General features: G+C 42.4%; 1 protein-coding gene across 4 annotated transcripts; it reads right to left on the bottom strand.

Annotated features, from left to right (window-relative positions):
• Positions 1 to 471: 471 nt before the first annotated feature.
• Positions 472 to 23,589, bottom strand: LOC130373493 (zinc finger protein Helios-like). 4 transcript variants are annotated; one of them, XM_056580032.1, is made up of 9 exons: positions 23,004 to 23,589; positions 21,913 to 21,968; positions 20,369 to 20,415; positions 16,167 to 16,283; positions 12,101 to 12,280; positions 10,264 to 10,431; positions 5,826 to 5,963; positions 5,310 to 5,441; positions 472 to 4,282 (listed from the first exon to the last, which is right to left on the bottom strand). In XM_056580032.1, the coding sequence occupies exons 3-9, from the start codon at positions 20,400 to 20,402 to the stop codon at positions 3,402 to 3,404; spliced, it is 1,650 nt and encodes a 549-aa protein (XP_056436007.1). In that variant the 5' UTR covers positions 20,403 to 20,415; positions 21,913 to 21,968; positions 23,004 to 23,589; the 3' UTR covers positions 472 to 3,401. The 4 variants fall into 4 exon arrangements, with proteins under 4 accessions (XP_056436007.1, XP_056436009.1, XP_056436008.1 ...); XM_056580034.1 differs by lacking the exon at positions 23,004 to 23,589 and adding an exon at positions 22,724 to 22,997; XM_056580033.1 differs by lacking the exon at positions 23,004 to 23,589 and adding an exon at positions 22,168 to 22,713.
• Between the last annotated feature and the right edge of the window lie 2,220 nt (positions 23,590 to 25,809).

Below are 25,809 nucleotides of genomic sequence, written 5' to 3'. Positions count from 1 at the left end.
ATTTGCTTTTGTTTTGTCTATTAGCATGTGGTTTCTTTATATGCAGTGCGTTCAGCTCTCAGTACCAAGGTACATATATAGCCATGATGGCGTTGTCATTCAGCACAACAGGCTTCAATATCCCTATCATCTAATCATAGGGATAGTGTAGAACAGGCCAATTTATATGGGGTAAGGAGTTTTTGTTTAAATAACCTGCAGTATCTTTATAAGAGGATGGAGCAGACCACCATCTTGAATCATGCATAGGTAAAATCGGATCATGACAAGGAACCCTAGGCCACCAACGCAGGTTTTTCCAATCCGTAGTATGAAATTACAATTGGGATTTGCATACAAATTCCTATATACAACATTGCTTTCGTTTAGTTTTTTGTGTCAAGATTGAAAGAATGATTAGAAGGTGTTATAAGATAGAAGATTGCCAAAAAGTAATCAAAACTACTGGAATTACTTAAAGAAAAACGGTATAATTTTATTTAAATGATTTTGACAATGGCATGGTTTACAACATGGTTTTGGTAATACAACCAAAACAATGCATCAGTTTGCAGTAAAAGAAACAAAACCGGACACATTTGTAGGACGACACTCAGATCATGTGCAAGAGTTTCATTGTTCAAACTTCATATCCTACACCATAAATAACGATTCCAGTATGTGAATAGTAGTCGGCTCATTGCCTTTAAAATTTACATTGCATTATTCACAGCCAAGTATCTTCATGACTTTTGAGGGTTGTTGGCAGTACTTAAAATAAAAATGAATCAATTTCTACATCATTCAGACAAGACTAGGTCGAAGAGATTGCAAACAACAAAAAACATTACAACATTCATAATTACACATTGGAAAAATACGAACAAACTTCCCTTTGCAAATACCTGAGAACCCTCCCATTAGAACAAATTCATCATGAGATATGATCAAACATTCAGAAAACACAAGGTCTATGTGTAATAGTAAATATTTGTATAACCAGAAATTCGATTTTGTATACCTTCGCCTCCTGGCATTTTTGTCAATTAAAATGACAAAAAAATCCAGATATGTCACAAAAATATGTATTTTTTCTGAGGAAAATAGGCATTCAACACAAATAGATTAAAAAATGTATGTACAATATATAAAAATGGTCCACAAATTTGTAGAATAATAATGATGTTTTCGTTTCAAGTAAGCTCCTCATCAGATAAAGATTTATTTTGTTCACTTAGCTTCATAAGGTAAAGAGTTGTTACTGTGTATAGCAAATGGCTATAACTTGTATATAACTAGCCTCCAACTGTAAATGTTACATGTTCCAGAGAATTGGTCCCCTTTAAATATCGAAATGATAAATGTTAAATGATTTCCACCTAATCAACAATATTTTATGTTTTTCCATAATTAATTAATTTGTCATAACATCTGACCTTCGTCAATAATTCACGCCATAGTCAATCGTATCGTCAATACTCAATTGGTTTCCTCCAAACACCAATCATGTTAAAGAGATTAATATAAATAAATGGGTAAAACAAATATGGTCAAGAAGAGTGTATGATATCATGCTAATCATAATGCATGAAAGGAATGTAAATACTCCCAGCCTGGTTGCGGGGGGCATTAATATACGCCAATGCCTTATCCATTACAGGCGAAAGATGTGCATTACCTGGCCACTCTTTGAACGAAAGACAGACTAGACAATATGTAAACAAAGCAAACAAATAAGATATCCTAAAACTTTAAACAGCTGCCTTATTTGATCACAAGTGTTAAAAGGCATCAGACGCGACGCCCGACCTCTTTCAAACTTGACCTGATCAACTGTTTGCGAGGTTTGCGGGCCGAAAGCCTACACAGGATACAGCACGCGTGTACCTTCTGCTGATCGAACGTTAACCGCACGCTAATTATGCAGCGCAAGTGTCTTCTGTTGTTCTTGTTCGCCAGGGACGACGATAGAGCTGGGACTGGGGTCTGTGGCGGGGGGTCCGGGTCTGTCTCGGCCTGCGGAGGCCCAATAAGACCCAATGATGGCTATCTTTACTCAACCCCACAGCGGCTGTCTGCTGCAGTGGTTGGGCATAAAGTGCAACAATGGAATAGCAGACAAGCCTGCATCCTTGTTGAGTGTGGGGACAGAGGGGGTGGTGTGTGTGTGTGTGTGTGTGTGTGTGTGTGTGTGTGTGTGTGTGTGTGTGTGTGTGTGTGTGTGTGTGTGTGTGTGTGTGTGTGTGTGTGTGTGTGTGTGTGTGTGTGTGAGTGTGTGTGTGTGTAGGGGGGTTAAATGTATCCATTTTCCGCTTTTGCTTGTTCCTTCAAGTTCTGGTCCTTGAGGTGACATTTAAATACAGTTTTCTGTTAAGTACAAAACCTACGTAAACCTATCCTCAGCCTCCGTGGTGAAGGGCTTAGCATAGTTCAATTTTGGTTTGATCTCCCACAGAACTGAGAGATGGCTAGAGATTGTAAGGTAGCATTTTGGTTTGTGAAAACAACCCGTTTCTTATTCTGAGGTCATATTCCACCATGGGCGATATGGTGGCATTGAAAAGTGTGTGTGTGTGTGCGGTGGGTTAATGTTTGTTTGTGCATGTGTCTATAAAACTGGGAGTGTGTGGGCTGTACTGTTGAGCAGGTTCAAACTGAACTTCAAGATGGACGATTGCGCCCTGCCACAGGCCAAAAGACTAGAGGCGCGGGTTAAATTCCGTACTTCTGGGTTTGGCCCTGTTCCTCTTCTAAGCCACAGGGCAAAAAGCCTAGAAGCACGGGTTCAATTCAGCTGTTTGGGATTCAGACACAGCGATGGATGTGCATCCCAAGGATATCAAGCCTTTGGTTAACTGCCTCAAACAGGAATTCCGTGTTGTTGTTTGTATGTTTTTTTCTTTTGTATCAATGTTTTAATCAGAAGTTGTCAGTATATGAGCAGACCATTCACTTGTGTACCCTTTTCAGTTAATGATCAACATAATGAGGCAGAGAAATTGACTTGATTGAAGTGGATTTGCAGATAACAGATTTTTGACATACTTTAGGCTATCCATATGTTGTTGAGCAACTGATGCATGTCCTTTACGATAATGGCCAACAGTCAAGTGCAGTAAAAAAAAAAAAGAGATAAATATTAAAGTAAGATGTATTTGTGGATCACTTCACAAAATACTAGTTTAGCTGCTCAGTTAACAGTTTACTTTTTCAGAAAAATCTTATTTGATGTCACCAAATAAAGAAAATGAGTCTTTGGCCCATGCCTTCATATATGATAAGTAGCTTAAAAATAGAGTACAGTGATCGTTCTTCAATTCACCTTTGGTGCTCCCATCTGTGGACTCCTGGAGGACCAGAGTCTTCTTCTTCTTCTTCTTCTTCTTCTTCCTTTATCTCTTCTTCGCCCTGTTTCTGTGGCCCTACTGCTGGAAGGTGTGCTCACCGCGCACAATGTGGGAGGAGAACTCGTAGCGGTCCTTGCTGCGGTGGCCGCAGATGTTGCACTCCAGCGGGTCCCGGTAGCCGTGGCAACCCATGTGGATGGTGTACATCACGTGGTCCAGGAAGAGCACGTTGCAGTTCTCGCACTGAAACGCCCGGATCTCCCGGCCCTCGCGGCCAAACACTCGCACGTCTTCCCCGCTTGGCGCCGCCCTCTCCGCCGCCCGGCGCAGCTCGGGCGCCCCGCCGCCGGTCCCGCCTCCCACCGTTGCGACCCGTGTGACCTCGTGCGCATGCTCGCCCGTGTGCGTCCTCGACGGGCTGGCGTGCGCGCCGGCACTCGAAGGAGGGTTGTTGCCGCCGCCGCCGCCGCTGTTGTTGTTGTAGCTGTTGCCGTGGACACCGGTTCTCTCCTGAGGACTGCTGCGCGCCGAGTCCGAGTCCATCCCGCTTCCGTTGCTGGGGGACTTGTCCCGGGCCAGCCGGAGGACCTGCTGGTGCTGGTGCTTGCTGTGCCTGAGGAAGGGGCCCTGGCCGTTGGAGGAGGGGTGCCCTCCGAAGAGAGGGGGCAGCGGGGGCTGGGTGGGGAGCAGCGGCATGGAGTTGCGGCCAAGGCGGGGGTGCGGCATGGGCAGCACGTGGTGGTACAGGGGGTTGCCCATGTGCCCCACGTCGGCCATGGAGATGGGGAGCCCCGGGTGTTGGACGATGGGCCGGAGCGAGTCGGTCCCAAGGTAGGAGATGGCGTTGTTGATGACCTGGTCCATCATGTGGGCCTGCATGGCCTCCGCCTCTTTCTCGTACTTCAGCCCGAGCTCATAAGCCTGCTCGGGGTATGTGAAGCGCATCGACTTCTCACCTATTGTGGGATCAAAGATAAAGAGTCAAACCGATGATGTTAAGAAGCCACCCTAGCGTTGGTTTAGATGACACATGGTAGAAGACTGAAGAAACAAACAATCCAGATGAAGAAGAGATACTCAAAATGCACAATGAGGCAAATCTCTGTGACATTTCCGAGCCGCTTGTTTTTCAAACTTTTTTTACAATTCAAGACAGTGTTTTCAAGTTTAATGATGCGGAAAGTCCCATCCAGCGAAAAAAAGCTCTGCTTAACCCCTCAACAACAGGGAAGCGGTGAACTGCTCTCTCGATAAGAGCAATGTCAAAGTTACAGGTGTACCAAACCACAAGAGTGAAAAAACAAGAAACATTTCCTCGCCTTTCTGTCATCCGGCTGCAGTCGTGCTAGATCTAATCCCTATATCTAATAATGTCACATGTAAACCCTAATAGGCACGACAACACAATGAAATACCCCAAATGCACGTAGATAGAAACGACCCCACCAGACCATAATACAAATATTCACAACTACATGGGAACAAGAGGCTCTAGATGTTAACTATAAAGTGTCTCTATTTAAATCACACTATACCCTTTAAGCAGTGTAACATGCAAGGTTCAAGGTTGCTTTATTCATACCCGTGGGTAAATTTGGTTTGCTGGTCAAGAAAATGCCCTGTTCCTGCATGCATTCACACACACCGCCATCACCACTTTACTACAGCAGTGTAGAATGAAATGGCAGACGTGGAAGAGACGGAAGGGAAACTTGGGTTTAAGTCATTCAGTCACTTTGCTTTAAAGTCAGACTGAATTATTTTCCACAATGAATAGTTTTATCACCAAATGGATTTGAACAAAAGATTAAAAAAACTCTTTTAAACCAACAGTGACCGCTTCGATGAGCCAAAAGTTTACACATTTAAGGATACTATACACACCCACACACACACACACATACACAAAAAAACTAAATAGCCCCCCAGAGCAAGCAAAACAAGCTGTAGTAGTGAGCGGCTGGAAACCATTAACGCACTCACCCACAAATTTCTGGGGGTTGGTGCTCTTCCGTTTGCCCACAGAGTTCTGGAGTCTCTCGATGACAGGGGGCCGGTCGAAGAGGGCCCTGGAGCCCTGCTCTCCTAGGACCCGGGGCTCTTTAGAGACCTCACCTGGGGGGACGGCAGTGGGCGGATGGGTGGGTGGAGGAAGGGGGGGGGGGGGGGGGGGGGGACACAATTTGAAAAGTGGCTAAAATTATCAAAAATATCAGATTGAGGCGTTAGTGACTGACAAAACACTAATGTGCAATGCATAACATTCTGAGTTGGTATCATACGAGGAAGCCATATGCCAGTCTTACTTTAATTAAGCAACTATTAACAGACATCAATATCGACCGGGATTATAATTTGATAAAAAATATTGAATAGACATAAAAAATGAATATAAACAACCAAAAACCACAAAGCAATGGAATCGACAACAAAAAAATCGATATGGAGCTCGTCCACCATTTGACCACAACCTATTGCTTTTAAACACACAGCCAGTACCTGGGTAAGAGCCAGTGTTGACGGAGCGATCCATGCCAACACTCTGTAGGAAACTGTGGCAACGCTCCTTATGCTCCTCCAGCGAGGTCCGCTGTTTGTAGCTCCGCCCACAATAGTTGCACTTGTGCGGTTTGCCGACTGAAATACAAAGCCGACATCAAACGGAGAGAGAGCTGATTAACTCCGTTCCGCCGGCGCAAAGAGTGGGCCGTGTCCTGAATTCACACCCCCATTCCACGCCACAGTCATCGCTAAAGGTTGCATAGTAGACATGGCCATTGAGTTACTAGGCTACTACGAAATGAGATCAAGGGCGATGACATCACGGGTGTTCCACTGCTGTTGGTCGGATCCCAGAATGTGTGGGCCACGTTCATTCACATGCACCCCTACGCACGAACACACACACACGTGCACGCACACACACACACACACACACACACACACACACACACACACACACACACACACACACACACACACACACACACACACACACACACACACACACACACACACACACACAGGCCTGTCTGGGTGTGTGTACACACAAGATCACACACATTGAGCATCAGTCTCTGGAACAAACAGCCAACACCTACAGCTGTTAGTTGAGTGTCTCAAGTGAAACCAGACCACTTCAGAACACTAAAAGGTCACAAAGTAAAGAAAGGTTGATACTCGAGAAGCTCGGTGGTGAAGGATGGAGGGTAGGCCTGCGTTTCAAAACCCTGCCTTTTAGAATTCTCATGAGAACAAATTAACCCCAGATCTCCCTCACAACGTGCTTGAAGAGACGCACAACTTCAACGACGTGAAAGAGAAAAAGAAAGTGGTGCTCACGCTTTCGGGAGCTACTGGCGGGAAAGGAAGCAAAGTTGTCTCGTGCTCAAGTGTCATTTTCTCAAAACCACAGCAGTGACATTCTGAGCGCCTCTCAGGACCGCACACCAATGCGCTACAGACTGTACGGTGTTGGGCCCTTCGTAGGCGGTCATCCCACTGACACATAGCCCACCGCCAACACCCCTTGGAGGCCTGAGTGGACTCTGGTTCGGGGTGAGAGCTGCGCAACCGTTTTTGCACCTTGCAGTTTAGCGACTTGGGAGCAAACATTTGCACGTGTTCCCACGCACACATGACCGACCGCGCGACCACATAGCCTGTATGCCTGCACAAACACACACACACGCACACACACACATACACACAAGCATGCACACACACATGCACACAGACACACACACACACATAAATACAGCAATATACAAGTCTGCACAGGATCACACAAGCGACTACCATCTGAGGTAGATGGAGGAAATTAGAAATGCAGTGTGTGTACAAGCATTCCTCATTTTATAACATCAGGATAATCTTTTTATATTGTTCATGACTACCCCGGCTTTCTTTTCAATACCAATGTAATTATTCAGCACTAAGTCTCAGGGACAGTCTCAAAGAGCTTCGCAGGACAGGTTTCATGACAATCTAACACCTAACCCACTATTGCCCACATGGCAATAGTGTAGATAAAATGAGACGCACACTCAATGTAGTGAATACAGTGCATGTCATTTTGTGTATTCCTTCAGCCCACTTTTTTTCCTCTTTCCCCATGGAGGTGTGAAGCTATGGTATATGCCAGTGGTTTGACATCCTGTGACCCCAGACTGACAACGGATAAGCAAATAATACAAATGTTGGGGCCATCGCCCAACTTACTAGCAGTATGAACAAGCAAAGACCTAGACTGAGATGGTTTCACTGTTTCTACAATGTGGTTAGCTGCTGCATTTTGCATGGCTGTTACAGTACAACTTTCCATCATGTTTAGCATGGTTATTGATAGTACATTGCCATTGGGATTACTGTTATGACACCACCAGCCCAGGTATCGGTTTCATGCTGCAATACTAAAGCTGTCCTCAAAAATGTTCGTGGGAAACTGATACAACCGCATGGTAAAGGTAAGACTAGTATGTAGATAGATATGGCAAGTTCAAACTGCAGTGCAGTGAAACGTACACGCAACATACACCAAAACACTAGCACAAAGTAATGGAAAGCTTTAATATTGGACATTTCTAATTCAACAGATATTTTAAAACGGATAGTTCCGGTCCTTGATTGTGATTGTTTGGAAGCCATTGTCAAATACTCTATAAACACACACCTCTGACCGCATCAATACTTAATTTGCAGTATGAATGCGGCACACACACACACACACACACACACACACACACACACACACACACACACACACACACACACACACACACACACACACACACACACACACACACACACACACACACACACACACACACACACCCCTCAAGCCTTCACTGTATGCAGATATTAGATGACGGTCTAGGAATTGCTTTCGGTAGCTATTCTTAATCATGTAGATGAATAGTGCTGCTGACTCTACTGGTCTGCATTTGACTAATGTAAGTGGGAGCCAGTGTCTGTCTCGCCACTACGCGATGAGTAATCCTTCCACCGCAGACAGTCCTATCTAAAGCACTATTGTCCTGGTAGCCAATGTCAGTGGACTGATCCCCTGTCATTTTACACAGGTGTATACCTGGGGAAATGGTTTGAGAAACACTCATAAGCAACGTGTATGTGACAACCATGATGGACAATTGTAATTTGGTTGTTTATCACTCACTTTGCTTCTTTAAACCAGTGGACCCTTTAATTTATGTATGTTGTCTCTCTCTCTCTCTTGAGCTCATTGTAACTTTGTACCAAGTTAGCACAATTCAGAATAGAAGAATAAAGTTGTTTTAATTTAATTTAATATGATAATAATAATACTACTACATTCAGACATTTACATTTACGGCATTTAGAAGAGGCTTTTAGCCAAAGCAACTTACAATTAGTGCATTTGTCAGAATACTAGTAATAGTAATAATACTACTTCAACTACTACTACTACTAGTAATAATAATAATAATAATAATAATAATATAGGGAATAATAATATAATAATACCAGGGAAAGAGACCAACAAAGTTTTCTGTCGCAACATTGTGATGAACAACGTCCCGGATGATATGACTACCAGGATCTCAGTAAGGGTTCTAATCGATGTGGAGCAGAGGGCGCATCGTGCCCACTGCACCGTCAGTCAAAGGACTCAGAAGGCATGGCTGACGGATGGGGGAGCTTTCCAGGGTCGCCAGAGCCCGAGTAATAATAATAATGATAATAAATGAAATGTATATAGCGCTTAATATGGTACTCTAAGACGCTTAGTAGTAGTAGTGACGCGAGTAGTGTCACAGTGCTTAAATTTGCATACGTGATCTGATTGGGTGACAGATCCGTCGCTGCTGAAAAAGGTGAACATTTTTCAACTTTTTGACGGAGCCTTCAGCGCACTGATCCACAATGCATTGCGCGTCCGTTCCCATTCAAAGTCAATGGGGATCAGTCAACGGACGGATGCAGTGGGCACGAGGCGAACACCAAGCCTGCCTTCCCACGGAGCAGGGACACAAATAACAGCAATGTACAAGAACCTGGCCCACAAGGAAAAAAATGACATTTTTTGGGCAGGAAGGATGTAATCGTCTAACCCAGATCTCAAAGGTTACCAGTGAAGAGGGGGGGCCCATCTCGCTGATGTGATCGGGGGATGATGTGAGCGGAAACAGCAGCAGCCACACTCACCACACACACCCACTTTTTTTTGCCTGTGGTCCGTGCTGCAGACAACTATTTATCTAATCTGTAAGACAAAGGGTCTTGGGATCACGTGTTGGAACAAAGCGACATGCTTGCAAGGTAGTTTATGTTTGGAGTCTGATATATTTAGTTATTACACGGCTTGGTTGAATATTCGATTCTGATTGGTTGATAGCCACCTCCTGCGATCCATTATTTCGGAATCGCAGACTGCTGCAATGATTTGCAGACTTTTGCTATGGACGCTTCCATAGCAAAGATTTCCAACCGTAGACTCGAACTGACCTTTTTCATTTTAGCGCATACAAGAAAAATATTTCTTCATCAATATCGATTTTTGATATTTTTAACTTCTATATAAAGTCTGAATAGTTGAGAAAGGTAGCTTAGGAGAGAGTGATACGTAAATGAATCTATGATAGGTCTAATAAAGGAAAACATTGAAGGGAAGAAAAACCTTTTCACTAATATCTTTTTTAGTTGTCTGTGTGGCCTTGTTATATTATATATCAGAGAAATGGATTCACCAATGGATATGAGCCATGTACAATATAAATAAAGGACATTATTATTTCTTGAGTGGGGTTGGCAGTAGCCTCGGGTTTTGAACCAGAGGTCGGCGGGAGGCTGGACTAATTGTTCAGACTAATATTTTAGATGATTTTGAGATAAATGGCCCCAAAAAGATAAAAACGGTGTGTGTTGTGATTTCGGGGGTATAATCAGTGAGATTCACCTGCGTGTGTTCGCAGGTGGCCGGTGAGGGCGTCACGACGGCGGCAGGCGTAGCTGCAGAAGGGGCACTTGAAGGGCTTCTCGCCTGTGTGGAGCTTGACGTGGCGCAGCAGGTTACCCTTCTGGGTGAAGGACACGCCACACTGGCTGCACTGGAAGGGCCTGTCCCCTGCAGGGAATGGGGGGGGGGGGACAAGGGCCCAACAATCGGTCAAAGGTAATTCAGGTCAAGTCCGTTGGATTTGTGTTTAGACCTTGATCACTGTTGCAGTCTCAAAGGGCTTCGAGGGCCACGTTTTACAGTACAACACCCCGAATGGCATCGAGGAGAGCAGGGGGAAAACGCCGCTATATATCAAGGAAATAACCTTGAGAAGGAACACAGAAGAGCGATCGCAGGGATTGTGATTGGTGCCAAAATGGGCGGAAATAACGTGGCATGAAAGGTGAAACATAGGTTATGTAAGACTGCTGTTGGATAGTTGTTTGAAGGAGGATATTAGAATTGAGTTCAATCATGAATGTGAACTAGTTTGACTGATTCAATGAGAGAGTATTTTCTAAGACGTTGCTGATTGTTCACTAAGCTGGAACATTTTGTTCAAATGAAGGTCAGAATTGTTATTGATATGGATGTCGAACCGCAATGTGATATCATATGGTCCTCAGTTTGGAATTTCAGTGAAAGTTCCAGAACACGGACACCTTTGACGTGGCCATCTCATTTCACTGGACTCATGAATTAGCTCTACCATTTAACACACAAAGATCTTGATTATACTAATTCTTATTTAGATTTTGTTTTTCAATCCAATCCCTACATGGTCACTTCTGTATCCAGGGAACTGTTTTGTTTTGTTTTAAGAAAAAAACACTGCTTTTGTCCAACTGTTGCATCGTTGCATCGCGATCTTCCGCCACTAGATAACAAGAAATACGCTGCTAACGCCATGACAACTGGAACAGTCTCGGTTGAGGTGGAGTCAGGGAACAGGTTACGGGGGATTCCTTGAAGGTCTTTTTTCGGGCTTTTTCCCCAGATAATTATTGCACTCCACCCCACTGCCAAAAATAGATTAATAATTTTGCAGGTATTCAATTATAAAGTCGATTCCTTGTAGCAACTAAGTATCGCATAAGGAAGTGTGTGTCACAGCAGTAAGTACAGGACAGCAGTATAAATTAAGGAAGAGAAAGAATTACACAAGAACACAAGAGTCCAAAATATATAATATATTGAAATATATACACATATATAACTCGATTTTTTAATGCAAAATATATAATTTTTTTACCTATGTAAACATTGATATTTCTTCTTTAGAGGGCTAATGATTACCTAATATTTTTTTGTTTTGTTTAAATCATGGTTATATGTCTTATATGATCTTTGACATAGTAATCTTTGCCATTTTTGCACCGGTACTGTGAACTAAGATTGCCAGAGAAATAATAAGTAAAAGTAAATAGAGCCAGTCTCCGTAAACCAACTCCACGTTGTCAACATTCCAACGTGATCCGAACAGAGGTAGCGTTCTTTTCGTGACGTAGGCACGTCATGACCAAGGGACAACGGCGGCGAAGTGTGTGTGGATGTGTGGAGCTACAACTGGCCAGCCGTTTATGTTGAATCTTGTTTCCGAAATAGGGCTATAAACAACGATGGCACTCCAAAAGTATCACAAAAATGACGTCGGTCGTAACCATAGGGATAACACGCCCTCTCCTTCCTATAACACCTGGCCCAAAACACTCTTTTTTTTTTAGCTCATATTCTCCTAATTCCAGCTGTTCACTAAGACTCTAAACATAGTATAGTGCTAATCAGAATCCCATACCATTAAGTAGCTGATCAGCAGTCCTATCCAGTCCTTCTTCTAGGTTGTTAGGGCTGGCCGTCGTGACCTCCTCTGAACCTGTTTCTCTGTCCTCCGTTGGAACCGCCCCCTCCGGATCCGGGCTTCTCTGACCGTCTCCATCTACCGTCTCCTCCTCCTGCTCCTGTTTAATTGCAGGTTCTGTAGGAGACGGAAAAATGGAAAAACGAAAACTGATGGGTGAGTCGGATAAAGTATTGGATAGAAGGTGGCTTTACCACCACCACTCAAAAGGTATTTGTGGTGAGACCATAGACATCTCGATTCCCTATAAAACATCGGTCTACCAATAGCTCTGTTGATCCTGGCACAATTTTATGGATTGTCCCTGTTCCTCTAACATATTACCCCTAGAACGACTGTGTCAATATATCCCAAAAAAACATTAATAATAAATGACGCTGATCATGTTATTTTCCGTTTTAAAATTGAGGGCTAAACAAAAGGCAGTAGCAGGGAAAGAATGAAATAGCAGTACTGATAGTGGGAAAGACAGCAATAGCAGTACTGACGTAAGGAAAGAAAGCAATAGCAGTGCTGACTGTAGAAAGTAAACCGATAGTAATATCAGTATTGATTGCAATGGTAGTAGCATATTATTTTGAGATGCAACTGGTCCAGAATAGCCCATGAACTCGCCAAAACCAATAACGAAGGGTACACCAACACCATGCAAACACATCAGTGGAGGCTTCTCCATTGAGGAGAGGGAAGAAGATCCTCCCTAACATTGTTGAGAATAAAAAATGTAGATTGCCCAGACTATTGTAATGAATTAATGCCCTTAAATATGACTACTTTATTGCCTTTGAATATATAATGTTCGTTTCCCTGGGTAAAGGGACATTAGCACCCCCTATCGCCTATTGACAATTACTTCAGGGAGGAACGTCCTCCCTTTGCCACGGTTCACTCCCATTCATTTTCCCGAAAGTACTGGCGGCCGGTGGATAACATGGGTTTCAATGGGAGAGAGGAGGAAAATCCTCCTCTGAGTGGGTGGGACCTTAAGGGGTCTGATTCGCGCAAAAATCTATCCGTCTGCGCTATGAACCAATAAGCAGGATCCCTGGATGTTGAGCAGTGTTGCCAGATTGGTCCGATTTCCCACCCAATTGGGCTACTTTTAACCATGTTAGGCTGGAAAGATCATCATTGGGCGGGAAATCTGCCCAATCTGGCAACGCTGTCGATAGCAAACCCGGTCTGCATTGCCGCGGCCGTGTTCAGTCTGAATGACGCAGAGCAAGTGAAATCTGCGATAGCGAGATCCTAAATGCACAATGGAAACATTGGAAACGGAGGACATTGTTAACGTCTTATTACAAAAAGCATTCCATTCATTCAGTTACAGTGCTAAGTTAGCGACCAAAGAAAGAGGTAGACCACTTCCCAAAATCAAGGTCACCAGAAGTAATGGCAACGTCAGTGTTGTGAGTGCTACATGGTTTGCTAGGTACGCATGACTTACTGGTAGGATTACAAGCAATTGTAACTGAAAATAAACATAGCTAAATAACTTCAGTCAGTGAGGGCAAAAATAGGCCCAATGATAGGCCCAGATTTTTTGATTTACTTTTACAAATCAATAGTAGGCCTGATTTGACTAATATGCTTTGCATCCTTTCCTTCTCAAATTACAGTGATGCCACTGGTGGCTTTGTATACATTTTGTTCACATAACTCCCTCCCTGCTATTTTGTAGTTCACCAAAACACCCTGAAACAACTTGAGTCTCACATTCTTATGCCACCATACACCAACAGTGCAAGCAGGCCAATGGCAACCAAGCGCACAGTCCTTCCTCCCTCACTTTAAAAACCACCAGCCGCCACTGAAACACATACATGCAAACACACATACACACACGCAAACACACATACACCACACACACACACACACACACACACATACACACACACATACTCATACACACAGACAGGTTTGCACCCACACACACACACAAGGGCAAATGTCAGGTAGAACGGACAAGAAGAAACAAACATGCACACACACACACACACACACACACACACACACACACACACACACACACACACACACACACACACACACACACACACACACACACACACACACACACACACACACACACACTCAAACACAGGAAATCCAGACCCACAACTAGAAAGCTGTAGGGTTTGGCATAATGAAAATGGCCCAACTCGGGGGGCGGCAGCAAGCATGCATTTGAAAATATCACTGGATAACACCCATTGGATAACACTACGACCAATCAGAAGAATACAAGGGGTGACGTATCCAGACCAGTGGAGCTAACCAATAGATAAGTATCCGGTCGGTAAAACAGCAACGCTTTTGGCCCGCCTATATTGGTACATCGATGCTATTGATTAATGTTCTGGGCCAGGGGAGGCCTAGAATATACACAAGTCTATTGCTCGTTCCCAGAGTGACTCGCTGAGCAAATTCAAATTATGCTCTTGCGAGAACTCTGGATTTCCAGGGTAGTATGGGCTCCAAATATCGGCTCAAGAAAAATCGGCATCGGCGTATCGGTTATCGGCTAAGGCTGATGAAAAAAATCGGTATCGGTATCGGCCCTAAAAAATCCCAAAAAATCCAAAAAATCCATATCGGTCGATCCCTAGGGAGAGACACGCGTAAAGGCAAGCACAGAAGGACGGAAGGCCCGACAGATAGAGCGTCAGACAATGGGAGGGAGAGAAACAGGCTGGTCAGGTTCCTAGTGGTGAGTCCTTCGAGGTGGGGAGTGTCGCAGCACGGGTGACAGGTGATTGTGGCCCTGTGGGTTCCCCCCCCCCCCCGCAGTGTGGTGAGGGTAAGAGACCGGCTAGATGAGTGGCGGCGGGGGAGGAGCCATAGAAAAAGAAAGGAGAGAACAGGTATGTGTGTGCGTGCACGGGTGGCGACAAGAGTGCGTCCTGCACACAAGGTGTGGACAGGATTTGTGTAAATTAAAGCGCCGGGAAAGTATTCTCGATGAAGAAATCATATCGAAAGCACACACACCTATCCTTTGTGGTGGACACAAACACAACACACAGCGTATTTTACAAGTGGTAGAGACGCTTCGGAGCTTTTCCATCATAGGGGACTATCATTTAGAACTGTAAACACATGGTTAATTTGAGGTGAAGCCTCATAGCACTTTGGTGGTGACCCCAAGCTGGTTACCTCTCGGCTGGAGAGCTGGGGATCCTTGCACCTTAGGCCTCCGCCCCTGACGGCTGTAGAGACTTAATTCTGTTCAAAAACGGTGGTTCTGTTACTTTAAAAAATATATCCTGACTCTCCCACAGATGACACAGACCGACCATTTCTTCAACACAGCTCATCTTTTTCTGTGCGTCTCTGTGGCAGGGTTGGGTGGTGGGGGAGTTGCACTAAAAGGACCTCTCCGGATAACGACACAGCAATAGCAATTGAGCCGTCTTTGAAAGCTGTCTCCTGGCAACACGGGAGCGGATCTGATTGTCCTTGCGCTTCCTTCCCCCCCCCCCCCCCCCCCCTTTGCATCTCTTTCTCCTCCTAGAGCGATACCATTCGGAGCATGGTCAGACCGGGCTGAACCGAATGGTTGCCACAACACTGAAAACCACCGGCCTCACTCGATATACATATGTGCTCATGTTCAGTACAACTTGACCAAGGGAGGACGAACAGACAACATATGCTTCGATAATAAGTACCCTGCTTGGACAAAGTGCTTGAAGGCAGGCTGCATAACAATCATAGAAAACAGTTTACAGTTTTTTCTCCGAAATAAATGTCAAACTATTAGTTGTTATAGATATTTATATTCATATGTGTGGGTGCGTTATGAATCACTGTATCTTAAAGTATGTGGCTCTGTAGTGGTATGTTAATGATTGCATGTGTACATAGACATGACATATATACAGTGTGTGTGTCCGTCTAAGTGTGTCCATGTGACTACGTCTACATACCGGTCCTGACTGGAGTGTCTGTCTGCATATCCCTTCGCATTCAAACCAAAAAGGTGCTTGTATTGAGTGCTTACCCCCGGGGGACTTAGGACCCTGGGGTGTTTCCTTTCCGTTGGGTGTGCTGCTGCTGCTCGACGACAGGTCCACCAGCATTCTCGAGTTCTCCTTCCTGGGAGAGCACTGGCCGTTACCTGGGAGACAGATGGCAGCGGCACAGAGAGCACCGGGAACACAGATCGTCAACGCATTGCACTACACTGGACGTCACAAGTACATAGAAAACATACAAAGTATCTCTCTCTTTCTTTTCCTTCCATATCCTTTTTTTCTCTCTTCACACACATGCATATGCACAAACACACACACACACACGACAACACACACCGACATAGACACAGACACATACACACCTACACAAACACAGAGACACACTAGCAGTGCTTCTCTATTACAAATCAAACTCCTTTCATACCTAGCATCCGTCCATATCGTTTATTCTCTCTTCACACACATGCATATGCACACACACACACACACACACACACACACACACACACACACACACACACACACACACACACACACACACACACACACACACACACACACACACACACACACACACACACACACACACACACTAGCAGTGCTTTTCTTTTACAATTCAAACTCCCTTCCGCAGGTCGCCCTCTCCCTCTGGAGCCGACCCGAGCAGTCCCATGACGGACAGGTCCGATAGCTCCGATAGGGAGGTCATGGTCGCTGGTCAGGCAGCTCTCAGATAGTCAACTACGCCACGGGATCCCTACGATGTCCCTCACCCCCAGGATCAGATTGCCACCTCCTCCTCCTCCTCCTCCAGTGAGTAGCCGGCTAAAAGGCGGTGGAAAGCATACGTCCAGCCTCACATGCGTCCACTCTAAAGGGCTCGACAAACCCAATCCCGTTATCCCGTTACACACCCCTCAACGGGGTCAACGGAACAATACGGAGGAGACGGGGGAACGCGCTTCTCACCTCCCAGGCCGAGGTGTTGGATCCCTTAGGAACCAAATAACTGTGTATTTAGTTCCTAAAGGATGCAGCATCGTGGCTAAATCATTGAAATAATTTAGACTTATACAGGAGAATGTATACATAGCAGCATTAAATCTAGCATTTTTTATTGATATACGTGGTCACAATTATTTATTTTTTTGGCAATAAATTAGAAAACGTCGCGCTCCAGAACTGCACGAGGTGGATCAAAATTACATAAGGATTGTCTGGCCTATGTTCCAATGTTCCCCTTTAATGTGACAGCTTCTTCTTCAGAAACTGTTCCCCTGCTCTGCTGAGTGATGCATGCTGGGAGACGTGGTCCATGAAAGAATCCCGTGGCCCTTGCGGCTCTGGTTACACGTTGTCGGAGGTTAGAGGAAAATCTCAGGTGACCGAACGCCGATCAGTTGGCATTGCCGTCCGGTAGACAGGAGTGTCCCAGATTTGTCATGAGGGATTTTCCATTACTGTAGAGTGCAAGTTGACAGCAGCCCCACCAGCCGAGACGGTTGTTCTATCACACCTTAAAGATGGTCTATTTACTGATTTACCCTTGATAGACGTTTTAAGACCGCAATGGGATTAGTTGATGAAAACATGAGTTTATGTCGTTTTATCACTACACAAGTGCGCTTACAATTTCAAAAACATCCTGATCCGTCATAAGAAAATACTTTAATAGAATGAGTTTATCGTGTATTTCTTGAGCATAAATGTAAGCATTTGTGTAGATGGAGATTTGGAGCTTACCGGCATGTGGGTTACAAAACGTTTTAGTTAATTGATTGCCTCTGATGATAATGACATAATTAGGTTATCATGTTTACTAATTTAGAAATGCATGTTTATTACTCTAACATGATTGAGCTAATTATTAATGATACGTTATTGATAGCAATAGATGGCTGTATAAAGTCGGAGTGCATGTTGAATTGGCAGTCCCACACATTCTGGTAATTGGTAGGCCTACTGGAGTTACAATGTCAAGCGTTTGTCCCTCTATGTTAAGAATAACTAAATAAATACATAAATAAACACAGTATAACCTTAAGTCCACGAAAGGCTATAAAATGAGACAACACACACCCACACCCACACACGTATCCAATCAATGAGTAGCCTATCAGTATACAGTTACATTCTTTCCTGTGTTTGGTGGGTGTAGGGCATGCAGACAGAAAAACAGCTTGGTCTGAATGCATATAAGCACCCTAACACATATTTGCATTAATTTGTGAAAACACACAGGAAAGCGCACACACACAAACACATACTATACAGAAGGCATGTTATTTGTTGACTCCCATTTGTGTAGAGATTAGAGCTCAATGAGTGACTGGATTGTTTCCCTTTGTGTGCGTGAGGGGTACAGGACAGGTTATGGTTTTATGGATCTGCACAGTCCTGGATCTGGTTTTTCCTGTCCAACTCATTCGCTGCCTTAAGTCACACCAAAACAACTCACTAAGACACATCCATGTAAGCATGCTCAAAAGCACGGAAACACACACACACAAAGCTTTATCCTTGTTGCACCCAGAAGGTTTTCAGGAACACATAATGGACATTAACCAGTTAGAGATGTTGAATCATTTATGTTTGGGGCTGGATATCTGTGTCAATTGCTCTGTGTGTGTGTGTGTGTGTGTGTGTGTGTGTGTGTGTGTGTGTGTGTGTGTGTGTGTGTGTGTGTGTGTGTGTGTGTGTGTGTGTGTGTGTGTGTGTGTGTGTGTGTGTGACCAGTGGTGAGAAAGAAAGTACTAGCACCAAGCACTGAGTACATATATTTCTGAAACTGTGAATCATTTAGTTGATCTAAGGAAAACGACTTCAATATGCCTTTGTTAATGCAATAGTTTTATTTATAAGCTTAATTAATGATGTTGCACCTTATAATTTACAAAAAATAATATTTTGCTGCTCTGTGTAAAAGCATTATAAAATGATAGTAAGCTTACTTCAGACTTACTTTTGGTAAAAGCACTACAACATTAACAGAATACCTTGATAACTTTTTTTAAATAAAATTATCTTCATTAATTGAAAACTGTTTTCACTCATTCATAATTGTCAATAATGCAATGTTGGCAGTGCTACATACAATTGTTCATTGCAACCTCAGATGCGCTGCTCTCAGAGAGAATGAGAGACACCCTCCCGAAGCATTTGTTTTCTTAACTCTGACATAAAACTCTTCGCAGTATTGGACATTCAGAAGACCGGGAACAATCAACCTGCATTCATGCAAAACGATGTCATTTATAACACTAGCTCTACCTATCATGTGCAGAGTTAGCACAGGAAAGACGGTGACTGACGTTGTCGACACAATAGTGACTAAAACAACCCTAACAACTATGAAACAAGTAGCCACCATGTCAGCTAATAGCGATATACCTTTCATTTGTCACACTAGTCAAAAAGGAAATGGGTTTCAGCTCTGAATAACTTTAGTCAGAATATCACGTCCTCTCATTGTATTGTATCGCTATTGGCAGCTACGGACCAATTTCAAACGGAGGGCAGGTCACCCTGAGTCGATTGAGTCGTGGTGGAAGGTTTTCATTTCGTACTTCACATACATTTAAAACAAAGTTAACGCACGCAGGGAAAGTTACAAAGAGGGGCTGTAGGTGATGCAGTCGAGATGCAAAGAGGCTAAGAGACCAAAACACAGAGACAACGGCTCGTAAAGGAAATCAGCAGAAGGGCAGAGCGCTAGACAGCATGCAGATCCAGCAGTGCTTTTTCATGATACAGCAGGACGCTAACCCAGCGGGCGCTACAACATTAGTTCAACAGGAGCCGGCCCTGGGGGGGGAAATCCCTTCAACTGTGTATTACTTCTTGTGCATTCGAATAGGCATGTATGTATTCGGATCGCCATCATCGGATCAATAAAGAGAATATATTCAAGAGAATAATGTTATCATTGCTATTGCTGAACCCCTGTCCTGTCTTGTCTAGTTCTGTTTCTATGATTATAAATGTACATTTAGGGATTGTCTTGTACATGAAAATAGTACTTTTTCCCCACGACATACTGTACATGCATACATACATACATACATACATACATACATGCATACATACATACATACATACATACATGCATACATGTTTAGTTTTTTGGGATAATTGATTTGAGAAAAGATGTGCATGCACTATTTTGATATATTTTAGCATAAAGGAAGCAGAGAATGTGGCATAAGATATTAAAGATAACAGGGCTTACTTGCACTGTAAGCAACAGGGACCTCTGGTTCCATTGCTATTGAAGCGCTGCAGAGATAAAACATGAATAAATAAATACAATTAATAAATATAGAACGGTCACCCAGATAGCACCCAATGGCCCTTCTCACCCTTGAGAGAGTTACATTTTTTTAATAAAGCTTTTCTGAACTTGAACTTTGAAGAACTAATTGAGAGTTTTATAATGAGTTGCGCATGAATAGCAAGTAACTTACTGCTCACTATGAGTCTGCCTCGTGTATGAAATGGGCTACATAAATAAAGTTGCCTTGCCTTCTTACTTTACTTATTTTTATTTAAATAAATATCACAAGGACGAGCGTTGAAATGTTGAAGTTATGTTTGCCCTTTGTAGATATAATACTTTCAAGAAAACATCATAACATTAGAAATGAGTAATGCTTATGATTATTAATGATAGTCATGCTTATGAGGAACACCGAACTGCTGTTGATTGGTTTTTACTTACAAACAGGGGTTTGATATATTGGAGAAGTGACAACTATGTTCTATTTAAATTACTGTTACTTGTAAACCCATATTCCCTTTCTTTTTAAGATGGCCAAATTCTGTTTATGAGAATCTTATGTATTGATAAAATACATTCCGTTCAAGAGGTCAGATATAATATGTAACAATTGAGGGGGGTGGCTTTCAATAATTAGGCAGACATTTAACAATACATTGATATGCATGGATTGCTATCAGTCATCTTTTAAGAGTGTGGCACTACAGCACAAAATATATATAAAGCCCATGTGACCATTTTATGATAAAATCAAATAAAGAAAAATAAATAATAGAGATAGATGATAGCCAATTAAGAAGCCAATTGTCTCTTCTTTAAATGCTACTATCATCTTTTCCAATATTTTGGATAAGCATATATAACCACCATACAAAAATTCATAGCCATTATTACAGTGAACATTTCAAAGGTGCTTCACAGGCCCACTTACAAATGCCATTTGATGCCTCCTCATACTGAGCTGTAAATTTAACCAAGCATGCAAGTGTAACGTGAGAGCAAAATGAAAGAAAGAAAAACAAATATAATATAAAATATATATATATATGCACTGTATAATGTTTTAGTGCATTAAAACACTTTGAGATCAATGCAATTTTCATTAGTCTAAATATCAGTGAATAACCAAATCTCATACACAAGTATAGATTAATCTGTGTTGAGACACATTTTGCAAGCAATACAGCAATAATCTATTGACAGTGTGTTGCATGATTTGATGTGATTTTGTTTTCTACTGATTGTAATGGCCTTTTTTTAAATCATAAATGTACATATACATACATCCTTCCTTATATACATCCTTATACATACATATATATTCATATATATATATATATATATACACACATATATATTCATATATATATATATATATACACACACACACACACACACACACATATATAGATAGATAAGTATACAGATAGATAGATATATTGTGAACTAAAAACGAAAAAGGCAGACAGGCAGACAGAAAGTAAAACATAAAATACCTTTATGAGTGTCTCCCCGAGGACGTGGTTACTGATATTCAAGCACAGCCCACTTCCTTAAAAAAAAAACAGAGTAGACCTTTAAATATATATATATAATATATAAATATATATATTTCAGCAAAATCTCGAATACTGTCAAAATATGAAGAAATTTGTTGATTTATCTAGGACGGAGGTAGTAAAAAACCAATGCTCAACAATACCACCAAAACGTCAGTCACTTAAGGTCTAGGAAGAGGTAGGCTCTCTAACCTCATAAAAGTTACTACAGGCCTCTCTCTGCTTTGTTACCTCCTTCGCGTACCCGCCAACCGATCCAAGCACAGAACCCTACAACCTCTAATCCAAAGTGTTGGTTTTAATCTCAGCGTTTCATATTGTTGATTGTTAAAAGAGCAGGCCTACGAATCTCGTCTCTATTTTCTCGTCTACAAGGTATACTCAACAGGTCAGGAAAAAAAAAATACTAAAAAGGAATCGTCAAAAGAAAGAGGGATGGATCAAACTGGATCCACCGGTTCCTAAGGAATTAGCCTCAGCGGAGGTAGGGAGCTGCCAGGGCAATTTTGACGACTGAAGCATTGGGAAACCGGTGGGTAGGCAGGTTTGAAGGTAGGTTAAGTAAACGATTCAACGTGGCTAAATTAGGCGTCACGTCTGGAGCCCTGACACCATACAGGCACTGGGGGGGGGGGGGAAGCATCAGAGTTCATCGTTGAGTTATTGAAACACTCACACACACGTGGTTACATCTGCAGTGTTAATGGCTTATTTTTGTTAAAAAACAACAGCAACACAATAAACTGACCGGTGCCGCAGACGTTCAACAGGTTTTTCCGATCACCGCAGTCCAGACTGCATGTCCGGCCACTCTGCCATGAATCGGCGTGAGAAGCACCTGTCTTCCTCGCTGAAGACATGCGCCCACCGCCCGTCTTTTAAAAGTCAGCTGATGACCGATGGCTTACCTCACCGATTAGACCGTATAGTATAGGCTACATCAGCAGCGACTAGGCGATCATTTATTTTATGCATTTAGCGACACATTTTTGCGTGTATGCACATGATGCATCCCTTCAGTTATTTACCTTCAAACGGAGGAGTTTATAGAAATCCATCTGCTAAGATTTCTTGGCGAACTTGCTGTTGACTGAACACACACGTCTGGTCTGGAGCAGGCTAGACTTATTATATTACAACACGCCAGACCTCAGGGCTGGAGTTGTTTCCACAGCAGCGGCAGCAGCAGCAGCAACAGTTGGTCAATCCGTCACCGGTTACTTCCTCCATCTTCGAAGCAGCGCCAAAAGCAGGGCAGACAAGACCAGCCACCCCGAGTTTCTATTCTGGGAACTTGTCTGACAAGAGAAGAAGATCTGTGTGGACTAGACAAGCCGCCGCACATCAGCCCTCTGCTCGACACATCGATTAGGTTACAGTGTAGACTAATGAGCGCGGATTAAAAACTGCATGGAGGGTTTGGAAACGTGCACGAATCTTTGGGGTTAAGGAGATGTCGCAGCCCTACTTTGTTTAATTCGACCAAAAATTCAACCGATTGTTTGAGTGTTGGATAAAATAGTCTAAGCAAGTATCATATATATGGACATTTTAGGTCTACATTATATACTTAATATGTCAAATAATAACTATTTATAATCGTTGCTAATTATTTTTTAAAGGGTATGATAAACCTTAACGATGACAGCAATCGTATCGCTAATCCTTTGTCATTACCGTCCATACATTTTGAAGTTCAGCAAACGTTCAAATTCAAGTTTCTTTGTACTATGGCGCCCTCCTACGATACGTAATGGACATTGCTGCCTGAAGGCCAAACTGACAGTTGTAGTAAGGTCTACTCGCTCAATTTTGAAACAAATATTAATATAATTAATAGGCTAACTCATTCACTCATGTAATCATCCACTGCTTTGCTCTATTAGAACAATATTCTTAAAAAATATAACATTTTCACCAACCACAACACCCTCTGCTCCTAAAACTTTAGTGTGTAATTGCCTTGATTTATTAAAAATGCAATTACGATGGGCAAATAAAAAATATCACGAGACTAATTAACCTCAAAAAAATTAGAAAATCTTGACAAAACTATTTTCTCAAACCTCTGACTCATTTTGATTCTATGAATGTGCTGATCTTAAGCAGTAATTGACAATTTGTTCAAATTTGAGGACCTCAAGAAAGGTCAACATCAACTGCTCGCTGAATAAGTCTTTAACAAATGAATGGAATAGAAAGAATATAATTGAGTTGTTTGATGCAGACAAAAGGTATTCCAAAAGAGACTGACAGAGGGCACTGGTGTTCTTTCGAACAACTGCAAAAGCTTGGAGCTTAGTTCAAAACATTTATTGAATACCATCCTGAAGATAAATAACAGCAACACTAAATAAGATATAGGCTTTAAACAGCGAACAAATAGTAATGCTTGGTTACGCTTAGAGAACTCTTATGTAACCATAATACAAAATACATGAATAATGTAATAATTGAAGCATTCGAGATTGAGCGAAATAAAAACACGGGACGACCGAGTCATGGTCATTGATTTTTATTCCTTGTGTTATTTCCAATGTCATAGCTAAAGTGAAAACGTTTCGACGTTTCCCCAGAAGACAGCAAATATAGAATTCTAACCAAAGTTCAACAAATATTTAACTTTAAGAAATGTAAAATGTTATAAAATACTTTACAAATTGTAAAATGGAGGAATGTGGTATTTATCTTTTATTGTCTGCTTCCCAGTGTCAGAAAGTTCAAGTTATACCAATACTATTCCAATATGCAGTGATATAAAAACAATATTTGGTTCCCTTGTCCTGATTTATTTTTACTGTTGTATAGTTTCTTTGACTGACTGGACTCTTTGCTTCTGTTCATAGGGCCAAACAGGGCGCTACACAAGCTCGCACTTAAGATGATGAGCTAAAGAATAAAGAAAATATTGTTCGACAGTTGTTTAGTTCTGTGTCCAAAGGATTTAGCTGCTGTTGTTGTTCCGCTGTAGCTCATTTCAGTCATGTTTGAAAGCTTACATTTTCCATTCCCAGCAATTCAAGTCCTTCAAAGTGCAGTTAAACACCATCTCCTACAGAGAGGACAACAATTTGGCAAAATATAGAAAATCCCTTCCGATATTCCCAACTGTATAGTCTATAGATAAGTCATTCTTTGTCGGGCTGGGGTCACAATCATGGCCATTTTTGATGGGTGTAATACACTGGCTGAAGGCACCCATATGGCTTAAGGTCAGCAAAATGTTCCAAGAAGAAATAGTTCTTTATCGAAATACTCATGAAGGGTAAAAGCACAGAAAATAGTTGTTACCTACAGATGGCGGAAATACAAAAAAACACAAATATGTAAATGTTATTTTCTAAGTAATGGTACAATAACAATGAGAATCAAGTATCCTACAACAAACTTCCCTACCAAAATAGGGCTTCATGACTTAAACAATGTCGGTACGCTTTGACAATTGTATTTGGCCGTCCTTATTTTCCATAGGTGCAGGTCAATGATTGGACATTTTTTTTCCCAAGGCACATGACAAACATGAGCCTACCTATGCAGTATAGGTGGACAATGTGTTTATTTTGCTTTAAATTCACGTCAACCTTTTTCCTTGAACTTGCAAAGTAACGAAATAGAAAAAGGTTTTCTGTAGGCTACCTCGGTTGTCGTCAGCTCACCTATGTTACTTTTTTTGGCACACCATGTGAAATAGACAGAGATGAGTTAAGAAGTAGACTCAGCAAGCTTTCCACTGTCTGGTTTTAAACCGGTTCAAAGGCAAAAAAGAACTATCCACCTGAATAATTTCTTCATCCATTATTCAGTTTCCACAGACTACTGTCCATCTACTGCAAC

This window comes from Gadus chalcogrammus, chromosome 20, assembly GCF_026213295.1.
Source record: "Gadus chalcogrammus isolate NIFS_2021 chromosome 20, NIFS_Gcha_1.0, whole genome shotgun sequence".
Classification (NCBI taxonomy): Eukaryota; Metazoa; Chordata; class Actinopteri; order Gadiformes; family Gadidae; genus Gadus; species Gadus chalcogrammus.
Note: the sequence above shows the minus strand (reverse complement) of the source record. Positions and strands in the feature narration are given on the sequence as shown.